The sequence below is a fragment of the Seriola lalandi genome, unplaced genomic scaffold, assembly GCF_002814215.2.
Source record: "Seriola lalandi dorsalis isolate HSWRI2012SDOR001 ecotype SW California unplaced genomic scaffold, Sedor1 jcf7180002054568, whole genome shotgun sequence".
NCBI classification, from domain to species: domain Eukaryota; kingdom Metazoa; phylum Chordata; class Actinopteri; order Carangiformes; family Carangidae; genus Seriola; species Seriola lalandi.
Genome location: NW_019525121.1, coordinates 140,156 through 161,046, shown reverse-complemented (window position 1 = coordinate 161,046; position 20,891 = coordinate 140,156). Strand labels below are relative to the sequence as shown.

Genomic DNA, 20,891 nt, shown 5'->3' with positions numbered 1-20,891 from the left:
TGTAGTAAATATCAGTGGATCACCTGGTTTCAGCAAGAGACAACACAACAGATATATTTGAATTAATAAAAAATTATAAAAGTTTGTCACAATTGGATTTCAACTGTGGCCTAAGCAGATTTTTTTTTTTTTAAATGTTACATTCAGCATTTCAACATAATCATTTTCTTTATTAACTTTATGCAGTCACTGGTTTGTACCCATTGAATTCTGGTCTAGAATAAGAATGATACAATCCCAGGTGCTGGTTGCAGAAAGCGCAAATTAAATGAACACAGCACTAACTTGCATTTTCAGAAATGTGACCCCCTGTTCCACTGGTGGCAACATTTAGTGCCCGTTGGAGAAACTGCAGCTTAAAACTTGCATGTTCATTTCAGATATCAACTCTGCTGGTTGCCATGGAATTTCATTTTCACAACTGACCTGCACAGATGTATCAGACGAGGTGAACCATTTCATAGTGAAAGCCTTTATTGTTGGCAAGATTGTTATGTCGAAGGAATTTTAAGTCCATCAACTTTACAAAAAAGGAAAGAAAAAAAAACTGTCAGCTGCAGTTTTATAGCAGGGATTTATGATGTGATTTCAGTATGTGTAGGAGGGTCTCTGTTCCTAATTTTTTTATTAAAAACTCATACACACACCAGGTGCAAGAGCTAAAGCAAGCTCTTCAGTCTTTTTGCGTGCTAGCACGAGTGGGGCCGTTTCATACCTGAATCAAGCTAAAAGCAGTCGTAGCAGTAGTTGGAGTGTTTTTTGACTTTATCAAAGTCTGTCATATCTGCAATCCCTCTGCCCTGTGTGGGAGGGACTTTCACTCTCTTTCAGTTTGAAAAAGCTGCAAATGTACTTGAGCTGCCGGAGAAAGATTAGAGCTTTCTGTGACATACTTCTCATAGGTTGTACAACACAAGTGAGGATATAAGAGGAGCTGCTGTACGAGGACTTTTAACACCTGGCTGCCCTAAAAGCTTCCAAAATTTACATCTGTTTGCATTTGCTTGTGCTGAATTTGAAGAGTGAAAACTTCTACAGGAGCAAAGCTGCCACGATTGTGCAGGTGTAGCTTAGCTGAAGTTGAGTTTTACTGTATATGTTCTCTTTATCCTCGAATTGTCTGTCAGTCACTGCAACTCTTTTGTATCATTTTCTTCTTATTTCTTTAATCTCATCTTTCTTTTGTGCTCTCTGTAGCGTCTGTAGCCGAGATGTGTCATTGAGAGCTGACTGTGAGGGGTGTTAGGGCAAGAGAGGAGTGGTTTGCATTACACCGATGCTTTGATTAGGGCTGTGGGTGAGGTTGTTTTACTGAGGTGTGTGGGTTTGAAAAGTATTTGTGAATATGTGTGTGAATATGCACGGAAACAATGCTCAGCAGCCCAGAGAGCAGTGGAAGAAGCCAAGGTCTTTGTGTGTGATAAATGTCTTTGTGTGTGTCTGTGTGTGCGGGCTCTTTTCAGCATGAAAGCCAGTGAGACAGAGGGATAGGCGGATAAAGGGGATCAGAGGATAGGACTGGAAAAGACTGATAAAGGCACATGCCACCATTTCTTTAATGAACAGCTTGACCCCATCAGCACAGGTCAACAGTAGCTTTCCAAAATCCCCTTCTTGTCCTCTCTGCCAGTGTTACTCGCCATGTTATCTGCTCTGTCTATCAGTGTCCAGGATCCCACAGACTTCACCTAGCCGAAGCCCCAATCTTGCAACCTGTGGCTCACAGCCCTCTGACACCTGCTCTAATCTGGCAACCTGGATTATGTTAAATCTTCAAAAAGAAGGAGGCTCACATGTGATCACATGAACCCGTACACACTCATAGCAAGCAAGCATTTACAGACACACTGTCTCCACTAGTACATTTTGGTATTGCTCCTGGTGATGAACTCTCAGATTTCCTGATCTTGCAGTTTTAGGCTCTTTGGATGTTTAGAGGCTTATACATCATGCAGTAGCATCGTGGAGGCGTCTGATCCGTCTCAAATTCATTCTGCAGCAGGACACCGAGCCCAAACACACACACACACAGACATGAAGAACTGTCTTCAGCAACAAGAAGAACAAAGAGTCTGCAACAGATGTTATGGCCTCTTCAGAGCCCTGACTTTTTATCCAATATGAATATGCACTCACTGAACACTTTGTACACCTGCTTATTCATGCTATTGTCAGCCAATCATGTGGCAGCAGTGCAGTGCATAAATATGCAGATACAGGTCAGGAGCTTCAGTTGATGTTCACATCAGACAACATCAGAATGAGGAAAAAATGTGATCTCAGTGACATGATTGTTGGTGCCAGACAGGCTGGTTTGAGTGTTTCTGAAACTGCTGAGAGGCTGGTGGCCAGACTGGTTGGATCTGACAGAGAGGCTACGGCTAATGCAGATAACCACTCTTTATAACTGTGGTGAGCAGTACGACATCTCAGAATGCAAAACACCTTGAACCTTGAAGTGAATGGACTACAGCAGCAGCCAAGAATAGATATCTGAGGCTGCAGTGGGCTAAGCCACACAAAACTGGACATTTCAAGGCTGGAAAAACATAACCAGATCTGATTAATCTGGAGTTCTGGTAGGGTGGTAGGGTCAGAACTTGGTGTCAATAGCATGGATCCATGGACCCAACCTGTCTTGTGTCAACAGTCCAGGCTGGTGGTGGTGGTCTATGGTCATGAATTTACCATCTTCTAATGGCTACTTCCAGCATGAAAATGCACAATGTCACAAAGTAAAAGTGGTCTTGACTGATTTCATGAACATGACAATGAGTTTAGTGAACTTCACTGACCCTCCCAGTCATCACATCTGAATCCATATCACACAAAATCATTATGATTCAGTGCTGCAGGTTTATCCACTGAAATTATATTAGCCTGCAAATTGTTTTGTTTGTTTGTTTGTATTTTTTGATCCAACTTTACAATTTCCTTCGATCTCGTGTTGTGTTTCAGTGAACTGTTTGTGTTGTGTAGATTAGACTGCGACGGACAGATTTCAGTGGTGGAACAGTGAGCGCACAGAGTAGAAAATGGGCCTCTCTTATTTTTTTGTTATATAATACACTAAAGCTGTGAGCAATACAAGTGTCATCCTTAAGCAACAGAAACAGGTTTCCACAAAACTGTGAAACTGTTCCTTCACATTTTCTGATTGTTGTTGTTTTTAAGGAAAAGGCCAGATTGGAAATATGGCATTTTGTTGGTTATATTTTTTGTTTAGAAATGACTTATCTTTTTTCTCATTCAGAGAGTATGTCATCTTTGCACTATAGGTATTTTATGTGAGGAATGTGTTGTGTAATATACGCCACATCCTTAGGCACATTAGTTGGAGCTTATGTTTAGTAGTGGTGGCTGTATATGGTCTTGTGGCAGTGACAGTTTTGTCTTCATTCTTTTAAGATGTCTGTGTGCATTTACTCTATCTCCTAGATATTAATCAGAATATTGGGAGTAGGGGGGTGTAGGGGATGTAGAGTGGTGCATGAAGCTAAATTGTTTTGAATTGTAATCCATAATTCAGTATTGAAAATAATGGTTGATAGTAACAATTGATGCTTTAGAAGTAATATTTATATTTTACACTCAAACCAGAACCAAACTAGCAATAAATATGTCAATATCATCATGTCCTGTGGGACCAAGCTGCAAACCTCTGTCCCTCAGCTCCACTGGCTCTCCAGGAGGGAGATAGCATCACTCATCCAGACCACAGTGCTGGGGGAGAGGCGCACTTGTCTGCAGCAGTGACAGTGAGGAGAGGATTCTCCTGAAGTGACAGTGTGACTATGTGAGATCTCTGTTTCTGTCTCTGCTCTGGCACTGTTGGGGGTTTGGGTCAAGTCTCTGGGCTCTGCTCTTCTACTTGCTGCCACTCTTTTAAAGTCCCTTTCAGACATGCTCTTTATTGCGTGCTGTAAATGTGTTGGTAATTTAACACGTCAGTCTCGTGTTAGAATAAATGCCAGCTTTTCTTGTCCATAAAAGTCAGGACAGCGGCCTGTCTAGGAAGCACTTTACATTTCTGTCATGCGTCCAACACAGCTAAAGTTTGAATTAAACACTGTCAAGTTGACGGAAAGGCTACAGAAGCAAGAGGCATAAATACACAGAGGTATAGAAAGCGTGTCCTTTTCTCATTCTTAAGAGCACTCATCTCTTATGTGTACAACATCAGTTTAACAACGAAAAACATGTGAATGAGCTGCTTTTAAGTGGTTGAGGAGTTTTTTGTTTTTAATTCAATACCAGCATTATTATATGAAAACAAACTATGTAGAGCGTATGAGTAAACAGGGATTCACAAAAAAAATACAGCCTTGAGTTGTGTCATTTTTAACTGTGCTCGGTCTCTGTGGGACTGTATGAAACAGGTCTCATAATTCTATATTCTATCTAATAAATTATGAAATATGAGAAAATGTATTAGGGGATCCTCTGGGGAGAAGTAGGAGCGAGCATCCCTCGTGCACGCGGTCATTAATTAAGCCCTCTACTGCAAAATAAATTTTAAAATTCATCAGTGATACCTCCTGAGTCAGAACCGAGAGCACCTGTCTACCTTCATCATTATTTTCCATCTCGCTGCTCCTCTCCAGCAGTGCCACCTCTATCTCTCAGATACCAGGCACCAAATACTTTGCGAGCAACGCAGGTTCATTTGTTAACAGTCCTCCATTACTAAACATTTAGGTGATGCTGAATCATGTTTGAACATCAGACCAGATGTTTGACTTTTAATGGGTGAGTTCACCAAAATTATATATAATGAAAAAATACATCTCACTTTAACCATAACTGATGCCTTACCACGCAGAGTGTTTGTATTTATTTCATTACAAATGTTGGTGAGGTTCAGAGCCTTTGGGATTGCACTAGTACTGCAGCAGGGTTTTCACAGGCAAACACACTGAAAGCTGATTGAGTTGTAACCTCGTATTAGTCCTTGTCCAACTGTGAAAAACTGTAGATCAGTATGGAAGAATTACAATTTTGGGTTTTTCTTTTCTTTAAGTTGTGCCTTACTTTTCATTATGAAGTTCTAGTGTCACCATGATGAGGCTATATCAGGTAGGAAAACTGAAAATGAGAGACCAAGGGTCAAAATTGTAATTAAATTTCTACTTTAATGACTCAAATTTTTGTCATAGCTTGATGCTTTAAATTATTTGAAAAAGAACAGCGACTGTAGAGAAGGAAATTATTTTTGCCTGTTACCAGGATGCTCATGAAAGTTCTGAGAGTCCTGACAGGGGATTTAATCTGAGATGACAAGCTCATACATGTCACTGACTTCCATATGGTCCACTGGGTTATTACACTACTGCTGCTTTACTGCAGCACTGTTATACTGAAGATGTAACTCTCTCACTCACATACAAGAGGGACATAATATTAGTTTTTCACCTTTTATCACAGCAACAACCATAATGATGGCAGATGAGAAAAGTTCACATGGATTTCTTTTGGAAAGGTCATATGAGTCATGTAATGACTTAGTTTGTTATTAATGTATGTGGACTTGTTGTTTTTTAGTTTCTGCTGCTATTGCTCCATGTGTCAGTATTTATCTGTGTCTAGTTGGGTTTCTATCCAAGTTCCTCTTTCTTTTTTACATATTCTGTTGAATCGTAAGTAAGTAAATAAGTAAGTGAACTGCATTAAATATGACTAAACACTAACAGTAGTGATTATATTATAGATGCAACACTCACCAGTACTTTTTGACTACAGTATTTTGATTGGGCAGTAATGTGTTTGAGCTGTGTGTCAGACCATGTCCATACACTGTACTTTGACATGATTGTGATTCTGGAAGGTTATATTTTATATTTCTCTTCTTTTTTGATTTCAGAGTAACATCCAAGCATTTGGATAAATTCCTCTGTGGTCTTTTGCAGATGCTGTCGTCTAATCTCACAGCTTTTCAGACTTTCTTGGCAGACAGGCTTTTTATCAGTCATTGGCTGTCTCCCGGTCTCTCGGTGCCCAGATAAACTCTCACACAAACACACACTCGCGCACACACAGGGGGGAGTTTTTGCATTAGTGCGTGCTACTGTACCTCCCTTCTGTAGTTGCGTGTTGGTGTTTCATTCTCTGAGTGTCTGTTCCTTTAAGTTACATGAACTCATTGACCCAGAGCTTTTGACCTGTTTTGTCAAGAATTTTGAGTGTGTGTGTGTGTGTGTGTGTCTGCACACATGTACTGTATCTCTGTTTTATAATTTGTTTAGCTCCAGGAAAGACTCAAGGCAAGGATGTCACTGCCTGTGAATATTTTTCTTCAAATGAGAAGTTCCAATCAGTAAACCTTATGAAACGGTTCTGTTTTATTCTGTTCCAGTTGTTAATAGTATAGGCAGTAGTTTTATCTGTTTTACCGGAAAATTTCACTTTCATGAAGTGTGTTTCTATGAAAACGGATGGTAACTTTAATAGACCAACTAGCCTCTGAGAAATGACTGAACCCCTTTTTCTTTCTATGCTGAACATCCGGTTCATTTCTGGCTCACTCATTTCTCTCTCTTTTTCTACCATGTTATTTTTTGCTCTAAAATCATCTCTCAGAAACTCCCCTTGGCACCACATATATGAACCTTTGAGTCCGTTCATTTAAGCTCCGGGTGCCACTATTCAAGCGTCAAACCAGCACATTTTGAGTGAGAGTTTGTTAAAATGGCACATATAATATGCAAATAGGTGTGTGCAAAAGTGTCAAAAGAAACACAAAGATAAGTCGCTATAAGTTCTCCTGACAAATCTTTAATTTGAAAAACCTATGACACACATACATACACACACACACCTGCCTTTCTGTAGAAACCGTAATTCCAGGCAATATTACTGCATGTTTTTTAACTCTGTCGTTTGTTTTGCAGGTGTCAGTGGTACTTCAAGGCCAAGATGACCTCGGAGGAGAAAAGAAGGACCAGTTATCAGAATGGACATAGTGAGTCAGATTAGTCTCCCTCTCTTTTCTCTGTTGTTCTGGGTGTTTTGTTTAGTTTTTTCTCTCAATGGTTTTGGCATTTTCACAAGTTTCGCGTTGCAAAAAGAGTCAAGGATAATCAATTTCCATATTTATGATAATGATGGTTGGGGAAGTCTGTTCAGTCTAATTTTAATGGAATTTCAAATCTGTTTGGAACACTACATAACATTAGTGTTGAACATTACCTTTGCCAGAACGTAGAACCATTTGTCGAGAACGTGCCAGGTTTTCTTTTCTGTGGTTTGTTTTTGCCAGTAAACAAGGCCGAGACAAGAAGAGAGCGATTCTGTTAGCCACAGTTAGCGGCTAACAGAATAGCCACCTGCTTTTCTGTTTGCATTCAACGTAGTGTGCTTTATGGATCATTTCCCATGTGTTTCTGTGCCTAGGCATATTTGAGTTCTGCACAGGAATGACAAACCCCGCCGCAAGCTTTTACAGAATGCAAATATATTGACTTGCTAGTGAGAAAAGAAGTCACAGAGAAATCAACAGAGTAAAATTCTGTAAACTGCCATGCTTCTTCATCTTTCTGTCTACCGCTCCTTTCGTTCTACATGAGTAGTTTTTTGGGAGGTTTTTTTTGTTTGTTTTTTGTTTGCTTGTTTTTTTTTTCTTGTTCCCTGAGCTGTTTGCTTTTGCACTCTTGTAAATTTTTTGTCTCTTTTGCCTGTTGTTTTGTCTTGCAATACCCAACTTCTCATTCCTGACATGGAAAAACAAATTCAAATGAGAGCTGTTAGGTGAAAAATAAAAAAAAATTGTGTGGAACGACGAACGTTGAGGCGAGGCGAGGGAAAAGAAACAGAAAGGAAAGAGAAATGAGGATGAGGGAAACCAGGTAGAGAGGCAGAGGAAGAGAGAGCAGGACAATGAGAAATGAGGTATGTTTTAAGAGGACAGTTGGATCGAGGCTAGAGAGTCAGAAACAGATAGGAGACGGTAAGAGAATTCGCTTCTGGAAGTAGCTTACAAGCTGCCACATAGTTCGCTGGAGTTTAAGATATGGAAACATGCACATTATAAGTGAGTGTGCATGTTTAACCTTAAAGTATTGGTGTTGAAAACCGCCCTGCCTCCTGTGCCCTGTCGCACCTCTCAGCGCTGAGTGTGGTGTTGAGCAGAAGCTTTGAGAGGAGAACAGGGTCCTCTGGGTTTCGCTGGTGCTGGTTCATGCATCATAGAGAACTGATTGTTGTTTTCTATACCGCATCGATCCCTGAAATAGAAACACAGCTTCTGTCTAACCCCACCCACCCCCACCCCCACCGGGAGGTCAGGTGTCAGCACAGGATCAGCAGCAGGCTGTTAAGACCCACAGACTTGCTCATAGACACTTCAGCAGGTGGAGGCTTGCTGTAGGAGGGGCTAAAAGGGGGGTCCCCGCTTAAAAGTCTGGCTTTGCTTTTGCAGCAAAACACAGAGGGGGGGCAGGCTAGTAGTGCGTCTGTTGGTGTATGTGTGTAAGTCTCAGAGTGGGGTAACACTTGCTCACTGCGGTCTAAAGGGTGATCACATCACTTTGTATTGTTTTATGTAATGTCCCGTGACCCACTGTTCATACAATAGAAAAAAAAAAAACAATATAAGAAGAAACGCATTAAATAGTTTTTCAGCTGTAAACATCTAAGGACCACAGTTTATTTTCTGCATGTTTTTGGGGGGAGAGTTTTATAGTCCCAAATGTTTTTTATCTGATGTGTCCCCACAGTCCTCTTAGATGAGCTCAATTACCCCTTCACTGTCGCCCATTATGTTCCAAATATGGTCATTTATTTTAAACTGGATGTTATTTAACACCATTAATTATATAGAGGTTGAAATTGTTCTTATAGAAACTGACTTCTCTGCTCGCTCAATTACTAGTTTTCATACCCTCTCAATAACAACACAACTTGCTAAGGTGGTACAGCATAATTAGGTGTGTGGGAGGCGTGTCCTGTGAAGTTGGCTTATCGTAGCTGGTAGTTTAATGTTTATTGGGACTAAATATACTAAAGATTAGCCTCAGATTTGCAGATTTGTAATCCAATGTGTTCCTTATAAATCAAAATATGTCACCGGTCTTTTTTAATAACATCATGAATTCTACGATCTTTCCGTATACACCCCTGTAAATGTCAGAATTGCCTCTTTGGGTTCAAGTACCCCTGGTTGGGCAGTATTATGGCAACAGCAGTAGCTGTAATAGAAATACGTCGTAACAGTAGAAGCAGTAAAAGTTTTTTTGGCAGTAGCAGTAAAATGTTTCATATATTGTTTTAATGTGATTTAAAATTGATGTGAATTTTAAAAAATCATCATCTGAGTTAAACTAATTTTCTCTCTATATATGTTCACAGTCCCTTTCCCAGGAATAAAGACCTATGTAGACCCTGATACATACGAGGACCCCACTCAGGCCGTCCATGAGTTCACCAAGGAGATCGACCCATCCAGGATCCGCATCGAGAGGGTGATCGGAGCCGGTATACACACACACTCAGGCCTGCACATACACAGTTACTTTCTCATCCACTTATGTCTCACTGATTCGTGCCGTTCACCTTTGGGTAGAAGAGGATCCTTTAATGTTGGTTAAAATAACAATAACTTCAAATGTGCCATAAGAGATGGTCTATTTTCATTCCACTCATAAAATTGCTGTGAACCCCCCTCTACTCCATTGTACACACTAAAGAGGATGCATTTTTCCATTTCCCAGTGTCTCACTGTCATTTTCTCTGCACAGACTGCAGGAATATTAAAGCTTTAACAGCTTTAGAGAACAAAAGAAAGTGTAAGGATAGATTCTGTGCTTTTTTTAGAAGGTGAAATAGAGAGTTTTATTGAGTTAGACCAATCAGACAAGAGGCAATATTGCTGGATTTTAGATGAGAACTGCAACACTGCCCCCAGGTGGCATACTGTGCTGTCACATGGTTATGGTGTGGAGTTTTGTGATTGACTGTGTGTGTGTGTGTGTGTGTGTGTGTGTGTGTGTGTATGTGTGTGTCTGTACACTCCAGGGGAGTTTGGTGAGGTGTGCAGTGGTCGCCTGAGAACACCGGGGAAGAAGGAGATTTCCGTGGCGATAAAGACACTGAAGGGAGGCTATGTGGAGCGTCAGAGGCGGGACTTCTTGCGTGAGGCATCAATCATGGGCCAGTTTGACCACCCCAACATCATCAGGTTGGAAGGCGTGGTCACCAAAAGTAAGAGGGACTATGGGAGATGTGGCTTAACTGACTTGACAAGGTCTTTTTTTGCATTTATTTGACCTTGTAGTACATGCAAAGCATGTAGCAGTTATTGGTGCTGATGATGAAAAAGTATTTAGAGATGTGGCTCTAAAGCTGTGCTGATACAGCCAGACAAAACTATTCATCACGACTCAAGTGAGTGCTAAATACAAAATATTTTTCCCCACAGTTCTGTTATTAACATGAAGAACAGCCGCTGTCACTTCCTAACATTTTCGTGCAGTCTCTGCCAAATCTGAGTGTGAATTAACTTGTGTACCATAACTACACTGCCTGTCAAAGCAACTCTACTGCTTTTTCTGTACATTCCTGTCATATGTGTCTGTATAACTGTGTTACGTAAACATTGTGTGTGTGTGTGTGTGTGTGTGTGTGTGTGTGTGTGTGTGTGTGTGTGTGTGTGTGTGTGTGTGTACGCATAAGTGTGTTTATATTGTGTGTAAGTGGCCAGCATGTTCAAATGCCCTGTTTTTGTGCAGGAATACGCATTACCTGCACAAGGTGAGTGAGTGTGTGAGTGTGTGTCTGTGTGTGAGTATGTGTGTGTGTGTGTGTGTTTGTTTGTTTGTGTGTGAGTGTGAACTTGTTAACGAGCTCTGTTTTACGGGGCTCACCTAGCGCAACATATGGTTGTTTTTACAGGGGGTGTATAAACTGAGACATCGCTGTGAATATAAATGTGTCCCCTGAAGACTTTCCACCCCTCTCTGAATGTAGATAGAGGACACTCCTCAGCTCTGACCCCACTAACAAGGATTCAGCTGATAAGGGTTTTTAAAGGCCGATACTGCCATTATTGTATCATTACATGTGCTGATTGCAGGTATTTTCCACTGATAGGTTTAACTGCAGCTTTATAGTCTACCATCTCTGTAACAGTTGAGTAAAAAAAAAAACTCCCCACACAATACTGAGATTTGTCATTAAAGACCTCTGCTGGTAAAAGAATGTGAACATTGTGACTCGACTGGCTGCACTGAATAAACATTCAAAGGTCTGTTATTTCTGAATGACAGAGCTATTGACATCACTTGAAAATATTGTATCTGGCCCTTCTTTGTATGTTCTATTAAATCAATTTAATCTGATGAAAATAATTACCTTATATACGCATGAATAGTTTTTTTCTGTTATAAATAAAAGAGAGTATTTTCCTTTAATACTTTATTATTCAAAACATTTTTCATTTCACCTTATTAAAAGTGTGAAATTTGAAAATGGAAGAAACAATAAGATATTAAGATACAAAGAAGAGAGGATATGGACAATACATACAAAATTAAATAACTAATAATAATTAAAAAAAAATTAGATGCAACACATAAACAGGGACAATGAAATAAAAATGGTTAGCATGCTAACTTGACTGACTAAAAGAAGTCATTGAAGTAGAGGCGAAACAAGGCTAAACATTGACTTTGCGTTCCACTGGTGGAGATAGTTCTTGGTCAGTAAAGGAATGATTCACTGGTAAGTGTTAGTGCTAACGTTAGCTATGTAGCATTAGCAAAGTTTAAAAGTAACTCCTTTAAACCTCCAAAAAAAATACTAAGTGGACTTTAAGGTGAGAATTTTTCTTTTTTTCTATGTTTTTGGAAATCTCCTGTGATAATATTTATGTAAGTGTGACTTGAGCATGGTAAATAGATATATATTATATAAATTTTAGTATATATTTTTTTATAACTGTATTATCCATATAGTACTGTAAGTGCCAGAACATACAGAGCCATAATACTGTAATTTAGGAAGAATCCTCCTTATTATATATTTATTAATATTATACTAATATTTTAATTTGGAGCGTTGTTCTTGTCACCATTTAATATCACATGAAACATTAAAAACATGAAAAATATTCAGTAAAATTAATTGAATGTAATATGTTGAATAAGAATTGGCCTGGATTACCAGGTTTTAGTTATCTGAGTTTAAAAGAGAGGAAACCATTAGAACAAACCATTTTCCAACCATGCTTGCCTATCCAGTACACACACATACTATACACTATACACACCAAATGACACAATCGAAAGCCATTTGCTTGGCAGTGGGGGCATCCTTTATCGAAAGACATTAATTCTGAGTACCCTCTCTCTGTCCGCCTGCCTGTCTGTTTGTCTTTCTCTCACTCTCTCCATCTTCCTCTCCCTCCATCTGTTGTTGTTCTTCAGAGACTAATTATGGAGAGTATTATGCTGTGACTGACTGCTATACCTGCACTGAAATAACAGGTGACACATTAGACTCTGGTAAACAGGTGCGTTTGTTTTTGTTCAGGCGCTGCACTGCATAACTATATATTGTTTCCAGACCTTGCTAATTAGCTCAGGAAAGCCAAGCTTGATCAAATAATTTCCTGTCTGTCCCTGCTGGATTTGTGTGCAGAGACAGTATCTGCGAATTTAAAGATATTATGATAAGATTTTGCTGGGGAAAAAAAACATCAACAGCAACAACATAATGTGTCCGTTTGGTCTGAAAAAGTGATACACTTCAGTACAGACTGAATGGTCTGCTCATCCATTTATTCATATACCGACTGTGTCTTCTTTTCTGTTGAGACACTCAATATTTCTGAGATTTTCTGAAGGTGTGTTGATTTTAAGCTGATATAAATGCCCCAGTATACAGCGTTTTTTTTCCCCATTGCTCATCATGTAGAAAATGGCCATTCCTAACATTTAAAAACATTTAAAAAATAAATTATAAAATACCTTTATAATTACAGCATAACAGGTGTTCATTTTTTTGAGGAGCAGTGTTTTAACCTGCGCCTGTTTAGCATTTGTTTTGAACCACGCTGGAAGTTGCAGTCGGGGATGTGTCATTGACAATCCACTGGAACAATGAAATTTTGGTGTCAAAGTAGTTTGCACCATCTGTTTTTTTTTTTTAATTATGTTGCATTTTTTGACAGTTCCAGATGCTTCCCAGTGAAAAGCTTCAAAAAGTGGCCTTGAGGTGTTCTTATCAAATGTGGAAGGGAAATAAACTCCAATGTGCATTTGCCAAACCATCCACTCAGTTCTCATCCTTACAGCCCTCCTCTTGTAAAATGAAACAAGCTGCTTTAAGCATAGATGTCACCCTTGTGTGGTTTTTGAGCTCAGACATGGTATGGTATTATTACTACTACACATAGCTGGTGAAGAATATGAGGGAAAGAAGATAAGTAGTTGTTTTTGAAAATGTATATGTCAACAACTTCCCCAACTTGGATAAACTCTCCTGTCTTTCTGTTTATGTTGTAGTCACTTAAATAATCACTAACGTTGTGGTTGTTATTACCTGTTGTATCAGTTATCGAAAATATTTTTGAGGGTGTCAAGCAGTGGTGACAGATGTCATTTAGATTTGTTGTGTTACAACACAGGCAGTAAATTATCTCCTTGTGTCTGATTTTCCTTTAATTTCATCAAATAAGGCAATGATGTAGAGCAGGTGCACAATTCCTGTGCTGTCTGTACTTCTATCTAATTGTCGAAACCCAGGAAATTAGAATCAAATGCCTTAACTCTCTAAAGTGGCAATATTACACAGTGTGCTGTTGTATTGTGAAACTGAAAACACCCTGCGCCTTTTCAGATGTATTAAAGGGACGCTTTTATCTCTGTATACTCCACCTTTCATAATGTGATTTTTCACATACCCCTTTGAGTGACAAAAGACGACTTGAATTGGAAATGTGATACCATGGTGTTACTTCACCACAGTAACACTTTTATTTCTCTTTCCAGCAGTTCAGGGCATTTTACAGCTCACCAGCACACAGGGCTGGACGACTGCCTCCCAGCTGTAAACCAGTCAATCTGTATCACCACAGGGATCCTCTGTGGGGAAACAATAACATTTGGAAAGAGAAAGTGTGCCTGCATCTGTGTCTAATGAATGTTTTATGTTATAGATGGACTGAATGCAAAATAGGTCCCATTTGCAGGTTGAACATGTTGTGATGGAAAAAAATGAGTGTGAATTCAGTATCTTCACTTGATGCACCAATCAACTGTTGATGGTTTGTGTCTCTCTCTCTCTCTCTCTCTCTCTCTCTCTCTCTCTCTCTCTCTCTCTTTTCTCTCGTTCTCGCTCTCCCTCTCTCTCTCTCTCTCTCTCTCTCTCTGGCAGCTGTGCTAAACACACAACCACATACACACAAACACCCCTGCCTTCTCCTTCTTGTTGGACTTGTTGAGCTCACAGTTTGTACTGTGTGATTTTGCTCGCCAATGTTTACCAGAACCTAATCCGTCACCTGCCTGACTCCAAACATTATCTTGTGGTCTGTCAGTCGATCATTTAGGACCAGTGATCCTAAGCCAATAGGTTTTTTGAACTACATGTTGTTATTTATCTTGCTCAGCATTCTGTAATCAGTGTTGCTGGATGTTGTTGTGTGATACTTAGTCAGTCTGTGTAAGCAACAACTGAGCTTGTTCTAAGGGACGTTATTGGATTGCCCACACTTGTAATCATGAATGTTACAATATCACCAGTTGTTTTGATGAAGAAATGTTACACTAATAGTTATTTATTTATTGTTTTGTTTAGAGTTTTTAATGACATGTAGTGGTGCATATTTTAGTTTAAGTTTAAATATATTGAATATTAACACAAACCACTACCTAAGGGTGTCTTTGATCCAAAAATATCAACCAAGGATATTTACCTGCAGAAACTATAGTAACCAAAGTACAAAGATCTGGATACTGGCTTATGAGCTCAGGTAGCTGATGTGTTATCATGTGTTATAGTTTGTACACACAAACACACAACGCTGGGTTTTGTGTCTCTGTGTTTCCACTTCTTGGTCACAATTACTGAAATGATCTGGCAAATTATTAGACATTGGGAAAAATACAAACTGATTATTGTGTTGTAAGTGTTGTGTTCCAGTCCTTTCTTGTCTCTTGTCTCTCACCCTTCACTGTAGACTGTCTTTAACAGCAAAAGAAATCCATAATAGATGCAGTATAGTGAATAGAAAGAAAATAATCTTTGCAAAAATACAGAGTGTGCTTTTCTGTGTTTGTCTGTTTGCAGGCAGACCTGTGATGATTGTGGTGGAATACGTGGAAAATGGATCATTGGACTCATTTCTGAGGGTGAGTGTTGAAGTGATCAAAGAACTCAGGAATGATTATGGTTATTTCGGGCCTCAGATATTGTTTTTGTGGGAAATAAACACAGCACAACATTGCTGATATAAAAAGACAAAAGCATAACACGTGAATGCCTTTGCTTTGGTCTGCAGAAAAAAACACATTGTTGCTAGTCAGGTCATTATAAGGCCGTCATTATAAGGCCATCCAGGAAGATGGCAAGATCACTCTCAGTCTCTGGCCTTGACTACACAACACTGCGCTTAGCTGCAGGCCATTGAGAGAAAACTTTTTGTAAAAATCATAAGAAAAACAAGCAGCTTAACTTTGTTTTGTAAGTAACTAAATTTTGGAGCATATTTACTGCAGCACATTGTCCTGTCAATAAACTGCTGAAACATAATTATAACTGAAATATTTTACAACATATGTGTCTGTTGCTACACACATATCATTATGTTATTTGTCTGTGTTGTTCCTATGTCTTATTCAATTTCTCCACCTTTCTCTCTGATTGTCCGACTGGTTTTGTGCAATGGCTCCTTCTCTACCAGTAAATTTTCCTCTGTGTCCTGCTCTCCCTGTCAGCAACATGATGGTCACTTCACTGTCATCCAGCTGGTGGGCATGCTGCGTGGCATCGCCTCGGGCATGAAGTACCTGTCAGACATGGGCTATGTTCACCGAGACCTGGCGGCTCGAAACATCCTGGTCAACAGCAACTTGGTGTGTAAAGTGTCAGACTTCGGCCTGTCCCGAGTGCTGGAGGACGACCCGGAGGCTGCTTACACCACAACGGTACATGACCCTCCTAAAACTAAAATTGTTAACTATTAATTTGTTGTACTTCAGTGGTACATTTACTCAAAAACCCCTTCACACAACAGTGGCTTCTTGATTCAAGTCTTAATTTCTCTGCTCAGAACTCATCTGAAAACCTTTTGCTTTATGGGATCAGAGGTGTAATGTAGGAATGTTCCTGAACCTAAAATTTGTTCAGTTGTTGTATTCAAAAACCTCTGATGAAGTATGACTATAGTCCACTGAAAATCATATCTGAGCTCCTTCTTCGAAGCAGGTTTTGCACTAACTAACAGCACTAACATCTGCAAATAAACACATATACCTCTTAGTTTTGGAAATTGCTTTGAGATGTTGCCATTACTTTTATTTGGGGTGTCATTTGTGTTTAATGACAGGAAAGTTCATTAGTTCAGTCCTTTCAAAAGGCATCTGAAGGGGTCTAAAGCTAGAGAAGATTTCCTAAAGATGAAACCGGCTTTCCTAAACTTTCAAATTGCACTAAAAAAAGGTGATGTATCTGGTGTCACACTTGCCGATTTCAATGTTTCATAAATGTAAAAATCTGATGACGATACATTGGCCGACATTCATTTTTCTAACAGAAACACATGACATAAAGATTTTAGATAGAGTTCCCATGCATTTAGTTATTGAAGGGGGCTTGAGGAGTGTGTGGATCAGTTTTCACCGTCATTTACTTGAATGTGCACATGTTTATGGCAAGGCAGCTGTTTTGAATCTTTGTCAGAGTTAGCCTAGTGATTTATCTTTTAATTCTGAAAAGTCTCTGTGTCTCAGCTATAAACGTCTGAGACAAAAGATATTGTATCTTGTGAAAATCAATCCCCCACTAACAAGCCATGGCATTAGCTAGCGTTGTGGCTAACTAATTTACCAAGTGTGTGTCTTATAGCGGATGTTAGAGCTATACTGAGCTATACTATTATTCAATAGGCTGAAGCGCACACCGCTAACACAAACACTGACTGAGCTGAGCTTCGTCTCTCTGGTGGTCAAACTGCAGTAGCAACAACTTCTTGGCACTTATCAGCCATTATAAACATGAATACAAATTTATTTGCATCTAGCTTAAATATGCTGATAAGATCACCCCACCATCGTATCGCTCAGGCTGTAGTGCCAAGCTAACTGCACAGCTGGGTCTGTGTATTTAGAATTAAATGTAATTGACCAGTCAGGAAATCTGGATGCACATATTTACTTCTTTCTAAAGCTTTACATATTTCACCTTTATTCTACAGCGCTATAGCAGTAATATCAAGGATACGTGTTTTTCCTAGTTCAGTCTCATTTGCTACCAGTTGGCTGACGCCTGGTCTGTTCCTGCGTTTGCGAGAGAACCTCATTAGAAGTAATGGTAGAGGTGTCGAACTATGAAAGGCACAGGGATACAGTTGCAAACAACAACTCCATTTGCTGTTGCTCTCTATGTTACAATATCATAAAAAAGTCATATCTGTTGCATTAACTAGGTCCACGGTATGCACAAGGTGGAGATAGGACTCAAATGGACTTCAGTATGGAAGGTCTTTGGAAAGACATTAGAAATATTGGTCACTAACATTTTCCACTGAAGGACAAACATCAAAGACTGTGTTCACAACCTGATGCTCTGTACTCCTATGTAAGCTTGACACATCAGCTAACTGATGCATTGCTCTACCTCTTCTTGATTAGACTGATGAAATTTCTCTCCCGGGGCCAGTGAAAGTGAAAGAGTTGCCTTTATATAGCAAAAGCTCAACTTCAAAATGTTTTGTGCTGAAAGGACACTGCTCTGTAAATCTGTCTGAGCCCACAGTGACCTCCATTTCCTGGTTTTCTATTGAGGTTATTGTGTGAAGGAAATGCTGTTTATGGTTCCAAGTTAAACTTTCTGCTCCACAAGACTGCGGTCGAAATCCACAGAAGGGAAGTGAATGGTGATGTGAGGTGAGGTGAGGAAGTCCGGATTCAGAATAGGGGGGCACAAATGGCTCTACATGCACTTGATCACACTTTCACCTAATAAACATTTTAAACAGCGTATGTCACTAAGCACAGCTATACTTTTAAAGGTCCCATATTGTATAAAGTAATATTTCCATGTCTTTTTTGGTTATAAAGCAGGCCTATGTGTTATATTACTACTGTGAAAGTATCAAAGCGCTCAGTTCACAGAGAAACACGCACACAATTCAGAAACTGCCTTTAAATGAGCCGTCAGGACCTCTGGAACTTTGTGATGTCACAACAAAGCAGGGTTTGGTGTTTACCTGAAATCGGATCGAAATATTTATTCAATCACTCAGAAAACAGTCAGCCAATCAGAAGAGAGAAATCAGAGACTCTCTTCTGATTGGCTCATCAACCTGTTGTTACTAGAGCTCCAGAGAGAGGCCTGAGAGAGGTGATGTAAAACTACACTGAGATGGTTTTCGGTTCTTTAAACCACAAATCTATCTTCTCATGGTAAGGCTGTCGCGTTTTCAAATAAACGTAAATCGAACAAATTCGAAGTGACTCACAATTAATTGGAATTAAATGCGCACCAAAACACCACAGCACGTCATTATTTTTGTCGATTGACGAGACTGTACCTTTACACATGCTGCTTCTCAGATGTTTTGGTGTCATGACTGTCTGCTCAGGACGCCTCTGCTCGCTATTGTCCTCCATTTTTGTAACAAAACAACATCTTTATCGTTATCGTTATCATTAGCTTAGTTTACTGATAGGTCAATAGGGCATGCATGGAATGTCTATGTGAGTCCATCCATGAGTGCATACGTCTTCATTTTATACTGTATGTGTGTGAACAGGGTGGTAAGATCCCAATCCGATGGACGGCACCTGAGGCCATCTCATACAGGAAATTCTCCTCAGCCAGTGATGCGTGGAGTTATGGCATTGTCATGTGGGAAGTGATGTCATATGGGGAACGGCCGTATTGGGAGATGTCCAATCAGGATGTGAGTATTGTGGTTATCATTAGCGTGGTTTATGCTGCAGTCATGTCATATGAGAAAGAGCCACCTCATCCTTCAACAAAAAACCAGAATGTGAAAATGTTCTTTAGAATTACAAAAATCACAACAACTCATTCTACCAACTGCATTTGTAAGTTCTCAAATCCTTTTAAATGTAACTTTATTTATATACAACACTGAGTAATGAACAGATTTCAGTTAGAAAATGAAAAGAAATAAGTTAACATCAGCACAGGTAAAGTGTATCTGGAATCATGGTTTGTCCTGTTTATGAGAGGATGCTACATAAAGGACTGTGATCAGGGTTTTAGAAATGCTGAGGTCAAAATGTTTACCTGATTAGGTTGAAACATTTTCAACCCACATTGAGCATTACCTGGGCAAACATGCATCTATTCACACCTGATCACCTCTTTCTATTGACTTTATATGCAATTACATCACATCCAACACTGAGGCCTTTTTAACAAGCCACTCGCCAAACTACCACCACTTTTGAAGGTACTGCAATGCTACTGTAAGGCGACTTAACAATATTGTAGATCAAAGGATTATCAGTGAGAAAAATTAGGAAAAATTGGTCAAAACATTGGACATTATTTGGATTTTTGATGCAATCATCTACTTTTGATGTTAATTTTTTTTTGCCTGTTTGGAAATCTAATGAAACAGTTCCTGACTAAGTTGTTTCACACAGCTGCATTAATTCACTGACTTGGTGTGAAGTGCATATGGAAAAGCTGCTGGTCTTTTGACGAGGTCGGCATCTTAGTGAGTGTTCCCCCCACAAGCCTTCTCTACCCTCATTCTCATTCTCCATGCAGTTTTTTTTTTTATTTTTCTATTCTGTCTATTAAAACGATTGCCCTTTAACCTGCTCCCTGACTGTTTTCTGGCATCAAAAAGCCACCTCTGAGAGAGAGGGGGTTTGGAACCTAAACTCTGGTCAGATTCACCAAGAGGATGAAAAAGATCAGGGAGAGGGAACAGTAAAGGTCAGAGGTTCAGAGGACTTCGGTCCAGCAGAGGGATGGGGGGGTTTAAAGCTGGATTCAGTGTGGCTGAGCAACCCGCTGATCCCTGGGCTGTGGTCAGGGATTGGAGGGGCCATGGAGGAAGCAGATCCATCCCTCTCTCCGCTGAGTGTGAAAGCTCCACCGTAATCCCTTCAACCCCTTACACACAGACTCATACACATCCATACACAGACGCCCACACGAACACATTCACTAAGGTCTCAGGGTTTTGGAGGATTTGGGAATTGCTTAGAAGTTCTTTCCAAGGCAAAAGGCCAGCCAAGCTGCAAAACCAGCCTAACACTATCTCATCCTGGTCAGCCACTTACCACTGCTCCCTACAAAGATACATGGATCTCATGGAACCACAGGTATGATTGGAGATGTGCTGTATGGAGGCTAATACATACTATCAGCTCAGATGAAAAAGCAGTTCATGCTTGCATACTGTACGTTTGGAAACTGATGGATAGTCCAGAGGAGGTTTTTTTAGCACAACTACAACTTATTTGTATGGCACAAGAAATCAAACATCCAAAGAGGAGGTCATGGGGAATGATTGAAGCTTATAAAAAGCATTAAATGGGATTATACTTCCCGGTTTGATTCTTTTTGCTCTCTTCTCTTCATCAATTATTTCTCTGATTCATGCTGTGGGATCAAGTAAATGGTCTTTGCTTTTATTAATGTGACTTAAATATACCCAAGATATCCTTGTCATTCTTCTGCTAGCAGCATTA

General features: G+C 39.7%; 1 protein-coding gene across 1 annotated transcript in view; it reads left to right on the top strand.

Moving 5' to 3' along the window:
- The window catches only part of LOC111662732 (ephrin type-A receptor 6-like), a 167,389-nt gene that overhangs the window by 142,090 nt on the left and 4,408 nt on the right, over positions 1–20,891 (top strand). The window contains exons 9-14 of the mRNA XM_023416690.2: positions 6,888–6,958; positions 9,343–9,468; positions 10,009–10,194; positions 15,283–15,344; positions 15,930–16,139; positions 18,968–19,117. Coding sequence (XP_023272458.1) covers positions 6,888–6,958; positions 9,343–9,468; positions 10,009–10,194; positions 15,283–15,344; positions 15,930–16,139; positions 18,968–19,117 — 805 coding nt within the window. The remainder of the gene's footprint in view (positions 1–6,887; positions 6,959–9,342; positions 9,469–10,008; positions 10,195–15,282; positions 15,345–15,929; positions 16,140–18,967; positions 19,118–20,891) is intronic.